Here is an 8,433-nt window from a genome sequence, read left to right on the forward strand (position 1 = left end):
GAATTCATAACTTCAGTACATAGCGTCCAGTTTTCTGTATTCAGAATTCCTGGCTTCAGTGCATATTGTCCAGTTTTCTGTATTTAGAATTCCTGGCTTCAGTGCATAGCGTGCAGTTTTCTGTATTCAGAATTCCTGGCTTCAGTGCATAGCATCAAGTTTTCTGTATTCAGAATTCCTGGCTTCAGTGCATAGCTTCAGTGCATAGCGTCCAGCTTTCTGTATTTAGAATTCCTGGCTTCAGTGCATAGCGTCCAGTTTTCTGTATTCAGAATTTCTGGCTTCAGTGCATAGCATCCAGTTTTCTGTATTCAGAATTCCGGGCTTCAGTGCATAACGTCCAGTTTTCTGTATTCAGAATTCTGGGCCTTAGTCCATAACATCCAGTTTTCTTTATTCAGAATTCCTAGCTTCAGTGCATAACGCCCAGTTTTCTGTTTTCAGAATTCCTGGCTTCAGTGCACAACGTCCAGTTTTCTGTATTCAGAATTCTTGGCTTCAGTGCATAGCTTCAGTTCATAGCATCCAGCTTTCTGTATTTAGAATTCCTGGTTCCAGTGCATACTGTCCAGTTTTCTCTATTCAGAATTCCTGGCTTCAAAGCCAAAACATTCACCTGCATTCAGAATTCTGCATTGATACAGACATTTGTACGCCAGCTGTCAGCAAAGAATGTGAAATTGTATGAAAGATCCCACGTGTGTCGGCATCTGATTATTGTCAGAAATTGAAAGCTCCTGCAAGTTACATCTAATCTCTACCACCATCATTTCCATCCTGCAGGGCCATAACAGCTTTCACATTCAATTTTTTCTGATTTATTTATTTATTTGATTGCTGCTATGTGTGCGGTACTGAAGAATATTTCACTTCTATGACACTGGCCAGCATTATGGTTGGAAACCCACGACCATCTGCTGGTAGCTGGCAGACCTTCCCATGTATAGCCAGAGAGGAAACCAGCATTGCATTGACGAGAAGGCTCCTGGGTCATTAAGCCGCAACGGCATGCTAGCCAGGGAGGCCACAAGGACCCCAATTTTTTTTGGTAAGAAAGAACACCAACATATACATACATGTCAATGGTGAATTTAAAATTTACTTCATTGCTGAAGATTTTATACCAAAAGATTATACTGTTCACAAATTCCATTGTTTGAACAGACTGAAACACATACAGATAATGACAACTGGGCAATCAAATTTGCTGCTTTTGTAGAAAATGGCATTTTGAGCAAATATAACTGAAGATGAAGCACATTGCAGCTTAAAGTCTGTTGTGAATTGGCATTATAACGACTAGTTTTCTGGTAATTAGAGAGGATATTGAAAGCTAACATAGTCAATTCACATGTAATAAAGCAGGTGATAAAGCTGTTGGTATATAGAGAACTTATGTTCATCAATATTGGTTGATCTACAGAAATACATTTTTTTTTCAAATATTATACATGAGTTCAGGCACAGAGAATGGACAAATCCACATATCAAGTTTTCATTTTGAATGAAATTAAATTTTGTATTTACATCCTCTTTTTATGACTGCAGGCCTACAAAGGCAGGTGTAAAAAAGTTAACTATCACAAAGTTAGGAAAGCAAATGCAAATTTATCCCAAAAGTTCTGTGAATCTTTTTTATTTTTCTTATGCCTTGGCATGAATGGATTTTATTTGTTTTTGTGTCTGAACTCTTCACACATGTTTACGTGTAATTTGAAACTATATATGTATCCAGGTACACGAAGGGACACATGAACACAGAAGCCCTGATACGATTTTCCAGCCTAGCTCTCACTGATAAAATAAGGCACTCTGTATTATACATTCACAAAGATGTATGCAGAAATAAGATTTCTTAGTCATGACAGTGGCACTTAAATACCACCATAATTACATTGCCTGACAGACCTCAGGCTCACTGTTAGAGATTGTCATCCCCTCCATTACTCCCCCCCCCTCACACACACACCCCCATTTAAACCCACACGACCTCTCCCACTTAACCTCACCCAACCCCTCCCTCTTAATTTCTAATCTAACGATTTGTCTCTCGTTGACAATATACAGTACAGTAATATTTTATACATATTATCAACATGTACACACATTTTGTGGGACGCATTTACAATGTACACGTACCTGAAGGAAACATTTACAATGTACATACATGTACCTGAAGACAACATTTACAATGAACACAGGTGAAGGAAACATTTACAATGAACAAAGTTGAAGGAAACATTTACAATGAACGTACATGTACCCGAAGGAAACATTTACAATGTACACAGGTGAAGGAAACATTTACAATGAACAAAATTGAAGGAAACATTTACAATGAACGTACATGTACCCGAAGGAAACATTTACAATGTTCACAGGTGAAGGAAACATTTACAACGTACATACATGTACCTGAAGGAAACATCTACAATGTACATAGATGTACCTGAAGGAAACATTTACAGAGAACATCGATGAAGGAAACATTAACGATGTACACACCAATATCTACAAAAGGAAACTCGTGCTTATTTACATGGAATTCTTTACTTTACACTTTACTAGCTCTGGACTGAGCAGACAACATTCCGAAAGGTTAAACTGCATGTTTTCGGCCAAAATAAAATCAGAATAAAGGTTTAATCTATATGACGTTCATTGTGGCTCAAAATAAACTATAGAGATTTCATCTTACAGGACTAAAACATAAAAACACTCACAAACAAGGAATGAAGTAATCTTATGGCACAGAAACTGATATATTTCTAGTAGGATATAATCCAGTCTTTCAAACAAACCTGAAAATACCTTTCAAAGATCAATATGACTTCCAGAATCCAGTCAAATAAAAGTATGTACGAGAGCTGAAAAAGCATTTTTGCATTTTGAAATAAACATTTTTTCTGTTAAAATCCAAATATTCTTTGTCTTTTCTACATTATTGTATTTACTTGAATTTTTAAGGAAAATTATGCAGTTTAATCTCCATCCACCATGTCCATGCTCAGTTTCCTTTGCAACCTTCAGATCTACACAAAGTTCAGTCTATATGGACTACATACACACCGAGAATCGATTCACATACTTATGTCAGGAAAATATGAACAACAAGTACAAATCAGTTTTAAGACATGTTCAAAATGGTCTGCAAAGAAATGTCATTTTTCCAGCTCAATTTACTGGCATTCAGACAAAAATCATGTACATGTATGTCGGTACAAAATGAAAAAATATATCCACAACACACCACAGCACTTCAGGAATGTGACTATAAAAAGCCTAGAATAGTCAAAAATGCTATATCAACAGCATATACTTCATGTATAACCACATCAAACATATCAAGACAGCAAATACATGTACTTCGTGCATCACCACATGAAACAGTTCAATCATCAAACACCCATCCACTCTCTTCAGCACAATACACTGCTGATCATCTAAATGGCATTTCTATCAAATATTTCCAAGTTTATTACCAACATGACTGACACCGATATATTGCAAAATATACACCTTTATTTGTAATTAGCAATATTAACAAGTAGATTTTAAGGCACTTCTTGAAAATGTATGTTTTCATTATTGCATCATACATTTAAAAAAAAGAACAAAAAAAAAAAACTATTTTTGCACAGATTTTCATTCAGGAGTGACAAGAATTTGGCCTGACTAATACTTAGTAAGCACTTTCTTGATTGAACTCCATATTGCTAATCACATGTAAATTGTATTCTAAAATTTTAACATGGCTTATTGCATACCAGTGGGAAAAATCCTTCAATTTTTTACATTTCTAATATCCAGGAATGACAAATAATAATCAAATTTATGGATATATTTCATATTTTGGATATGACAGCCTGGATGGATCTAGATAATATCATTTAATTAATTAATTACAAGAAAAAGTACAAAAAATATAAATATTCTCTGCATACCTTTAATTAGGTCCTGGTTTCCCATGTGAATGGTTTCCACTAGGACAAACATGGCAGCCTTTTACAGCAAGGACATTATTCCAGAACCATTAGTAAATGTAAATCCAAGTATGTCAAAGGTTTTCAGTAAAACTGGGTAAGGCCAAAATTGAAAAGTAGGTACCAGTAAGTAAATTAAATGTAATTTTAGCAAGACATCTTATTATAAACACAATCTAACTGAAAACATTCTTTCCTGCCTTTCACAAGTCAGTTTCTGTGGTTCCACTGAGTGGGTGAACCACAGTCTGGGAGATGTGCAGAGCAAGAAGTGGAGTCCGCAGCTGTATGTCCTGGTAAATGTGAAGTACATCAAGTTGAGACACTATACCACAGCGTGACAGATCTTCAGTACAACAAGTACAGCAGGCAGGAATAAATTGGCCTTCAGATGGAAATTAAACTCCCCTTGTCTAGTGGGATCTACAATCCGCTAGGTCATTGGTTGACAATCTCATCCTCAGAAACCCAATCCATCAATTTCTGTGTTTTGGGCATAAAATTGTTCTTCCTCCAAAATAGTTTGCTGCTATCAATGATTTCACAAAATGTCCAACTGAAACTAATTGCTACTTCAGATTTAAGATTAGAAGGGTACTCAGAAAAGAGTTTCAGAAAAACACTGATATCACTTAACTGATAGAAGAACATCTTCCCACAACATTGGGGACAAAATTTATGTTCATTTATTTTTGTTTAATGTTTTCCCTTTCATCTGAATACACACAAGTAGTTCCTTTTCTACGGCAAACTACTCTCTAGCATCTTGTGATAGCTAACTGTTTTTTGATACAACAATATCAAAATCAGAATTTGCCTTCAAATTCATCACCAGAATCACACTTTCCATATTGCACTTGAACCAAACACAGAGAAGCACTTCCTGTTAGCAGCTTCGCAGACATGTTGCCATGGAGACCTCTGAAACCTTGTGCGTAGTTACCAGGATACAAGCCCTGGTCAGACATCAGATTTACATTGGCAAAAGTCACATGGCACAAATTCTGCCTATGGATTGGCCAGCACTGGCGCGGACCTTTAACTAGAACCTTTGGTCACTTTGACCTTCTTCATTCTCCTACTCTCAAGGTCAAGGTTGCCTCAGTCAACATTTGTGTTAAATTTTCCACAGCTGAGATTGTTTGATTCCACTCTCCTGTTATTCTGGATATTTCAATGTGCTGCCCAATAGTAGAGAATGCATCCTGTGTACTGGAACCACTTAAAATATGCCTCTTTCTGGAAACAAGAAAAAATATTTATTTTCAATTTTTGTAAACAATTCTAATAGCAAATCTAATAGATTCTGAGTGATTATAAATGTTTAATGATTGAATTGAACTTGTAGTCTTTGGGTCACACTGTGATTTCAGCTCTGATCTCCACAGCCAATATCCTACAAGAAGTCTACCAACTGAACCAAAGGGAAGTTCTAGCTGGTATTATAGCTAGTTTTAGCATAAGCACTGGGAAATTGTCCCCAATAAAGATCTGCGAGTAGTATAGACATGGGAAGGTCCCCTTCAATTATCTGAGATCATACAGTGCTGGACTCAGATGTGGAGATGTGGAGTTGCGAGTTCAAATCTCAATGAGACCAGCAATGTAAATTTTAGGACTGTTTAGTAGGGCCTGTGCCCACAGGTGTATTTTGGGAGAGAGGACGATATAGGTACATGTAAGCAGGGAGTGATGTAACATAAGCAGTTTTCAAGTGGTCATGCAATGAAATTTCCCATTAGCTCAGATGTAAAGTGCTAGATTTCCCATTCGGAAATCTGAATTCAAATCCCTGTAGACCAGTAAAGCACACTATGCATCCCTGAGAACAATTACAAAGCAAGTATGAGATACTTTTGAAGTGCGGTCATGCAAACAGTCCACACTACTTTATTTAATGGTACTATTTAAACATCTGCTTCAGATAAGGGAGTTACCTGTTGTTCTGTGTTAGTGATATCAGTAAACTTCTGTCTAACAACAGGAAGTGGTCGTTCAATCTCCGAACCATGAGGTCATCTTCGTTCAGTATGTTTGCCGGTGTAAACATCTCGTAAGTTTGGGAGGACATCAAAAAGCGAAGCGCTACTTGCTGTAAGGAGTCTGAAAGAAGACAGATGGACAAAATCTTACTTACTTACTTAAATTGATATTTAACTTCTTCCTACACATTCTGTGGACAGAACAGCTGAAATCGTATCTTAATCTTAAATTTTCAGACTTTGCCGGTAAAAAGCAGAGTTCTGTAGTTATTTCTCATACACAGCAGCTTAACACTCGTCTCAATTCTACTGTTGGGTCAGATCCTAAGCCCTTGTGTATGGGAAATAACTACAGAACTCTACTGTTGGGACAGGTCCTAAGCCCCTGTGTATGGGAAAGAACAACAGAACTCTACTGTTGGGTGGGTCCTAAGCCCTTGTGTATGGGAAATAACTACGGAACTCTACTGTTGGGTCGGGTCCTAAGCCCTTGTGTATGGGAAATAACTACAGAACTCTACTGTTGGGACAGGTCCTAAGCCCTTGTGTATGGGAAAGAACTACAGAACTCTACTGTTGGGTGGGTCCTAAGCCCTTGTGTATGGGACAGAACTACAGAACTCTACTGTTGGGCGGGTCCTAAGCCCTTGTGTATGGGAAATAACTACAGAACTCTACTGTTGGGACAGATCCTAAGCCCTTGTGTATGGGAAAGAACTACATAACTCTACTGTTGGGCGGGTCCTAAGCCCTTGTGTATGGGAAAGAACTACAGAACTCTACTGTTGGGCGGGTCCTAAGCCCTTGTGTATGGGAAAGAACTACCGAACTCTACTGTTGGGCGGGTCCTAAGCCCTTGTGTATGGGAAAGAACTACAGAACTCTACTGTTGGGCGGGTCCTAAGCCCTTGTGTATGGGAAAGAACTACAGAACTCTACTGTTGGGACGGGTCCTAAGCCCTTGTGTATGGGACAGAACTACAGAACTCTACTGTTGGGTCGGGTCCTAAGCCCTTGTGTATGGGACAGAACTACAGAACTCTACTGTTGGGCGGGTCCTAAGCCCTTGTGTATGGGAAATAACTACAGAACTCTACTGTTGGGACAGATCCTAAGCCCTTGTGTATGGGAAAGAACTACAGAACTCTACTGTTGGGCGGGTCCTAGGCCCTTGTGTATGGGAAATAACTACAGAACTCTACTGTTGGGCGGGTCCTAAGTCCTTGTGTATGGGAAAGAACTACAGAACTCTACTGTTGGGCGGGTCCTAAGCCCTTGTGTATGGGAAAGAACTACCGAACTCTACTGTTGGGCGGGTCCTAAGCCCTTGTGTATGGGAAAGAACTACAGAACTCTACTGTTGGGCGGGTCCTAAGCCCTTGTGTATGGGAAAGAACTACAGAACTCTACTGTTGGGACGGGTCCTAAGCCCTTGTGTATGGGACAGAACTACAGAACTCTACTGTTGGGTCGGGTCCTAAGCCCTTGTGTATGGGACAGAACTACAGAACTCTACTGTTGGGTCGGGTCCTAAGCCCTTGTGTATGGGACAGAACTACGGACCTCTACTGTTGGGTTTATGGAACCCAAATGAAGTTCTGCTTGTCGTTATCTGTATGCTGGTCAATCTTAAAGCCGCATGGCCTTCACTTTGTCAAGATTAACTCACCATGGGGAATTAACCGGCAACGAAATATTGAGAGTTCAAAACTTACTCTCTGTAATTTGTTTAAATAAATTTTCTTAAAACAAGACATCGGGATACTTACCTATAAGTTTTGAGATTTCAACATCTTTATTTTCCAAGTGAACATCCACCAACGATTTTACCCTGTTAAAGATGTATGTTCCGTAATCGGACATGTTGAACTGCGAGAAGAAATTGGAGTCAGCCAATGTCAGCATGGTTACCACGGAAACCCTGGCGATGCTCACATGAAATCTGTAATGGTGCTGTGTGTCTTGTGATTCCAATGTCGTGACCTCTTCACCTCCCAGATGTGTCTGAAATGCGTTGCCATAATTTCTCAAATTATGTGAAAATATGAAATAAAATTGCACGCTACAATGTACACAAAGATGCAGGCTTGCCCTTTATTGTGGCCCAAACAAAAGCAGTTGGAGTATGCAATCAGCCTTTACTAGGTCAATCTGACCATACATTCTGACTTAACCGTAGATGCATCTGTCATACCTGATTCCACAAAGCGGTTTTCAACTTCAATTAAAATCTTAAAAATGATGCACAGTTTTTGATACCATAGTCTTTAGATAACATAGATGAGGGGGGACAACATTTCAATGTCCAATGCCCCAAAATAAGCCGTAAGATTGAATTTCAAATTTTGATCAGACATGATTTCGTGGAATTGACCCCTGGACTGATCATATCTTTACGCCACCCAGGCAGCAGTTCAGCCTTTTTGTGATCAGTGTTCGAATCTGCAACCACTGTAGCCACTGGCACA

At 38.8% G+C, this 8,433-nt stretch overlaps 1 protein-coding gene across 1 annotated transcript; it reads right to left on the reverse strand.

Annotated features, from left to right (window-relative positions):
• Positions 1-2,022: 2,022 nt before the first annotated feature.
• Positions 2,023-7,963, reverse strand: LOC135479442 (uncharacterized). Its single transcript, XM_064759269.1, has 3 exons — positions 7,735-7,963; positions 5,921-6,086; positions 2,023-5,222 (listed from the first exon to the last, which is right to left on the reverse strand). Exons 1-3 carry the CDS (start codon positions 7,868-7,870, stop codon positions 5,054-5,056), a joined length of 471 nt encoding a protein of 156 aa, XP_064615339.1. The 5' UTR covers positions 7,871-7,963; the 3' UTR covers positions 2,023-5,053.
• Positions 7,964-8,433: the final 470 nt, after the last annotated feature.

Source organism: Liolophura sinensis, chromosome 12 (genome assembly GCF_032854445.1).
Source record: "Liolophura sinensis isolate JHLJ2023 chromosome 12, CUHK_Ljap_v2, whole genome shotgun sequence".
NCBI classification, from domain to species: domain Eukaryota; kingdom Metazoa; phylum Mollusca; class Polyplacophora; order Chitonida; family Chitonidae; genus Liolophura; species Liolophura sinensis.

Coding starts and splice junctions, on each gene's coding strand:
- LOC135479442 (XM_064759269.1), bottom strand. CDS start 7,870: ATGCTGACATTGGCTGACTCCAATTTCTTCTCGCAGTTCAACATGTCC. Junction 6,087..7,734: donor TGAAATCTCAAAACTTATAG/GTAAGTATCCCG, acceptor GTCTTCTTTCAG/ACTCCTTACAGCAAGTAGCG. Junction 5,223..5,920: donor TCACTAACACAGAACAACAG/GTAACTCCCTTA, acceptor TCTTGTTTCCAG/AAAGAGGCATATTTTAAGTG.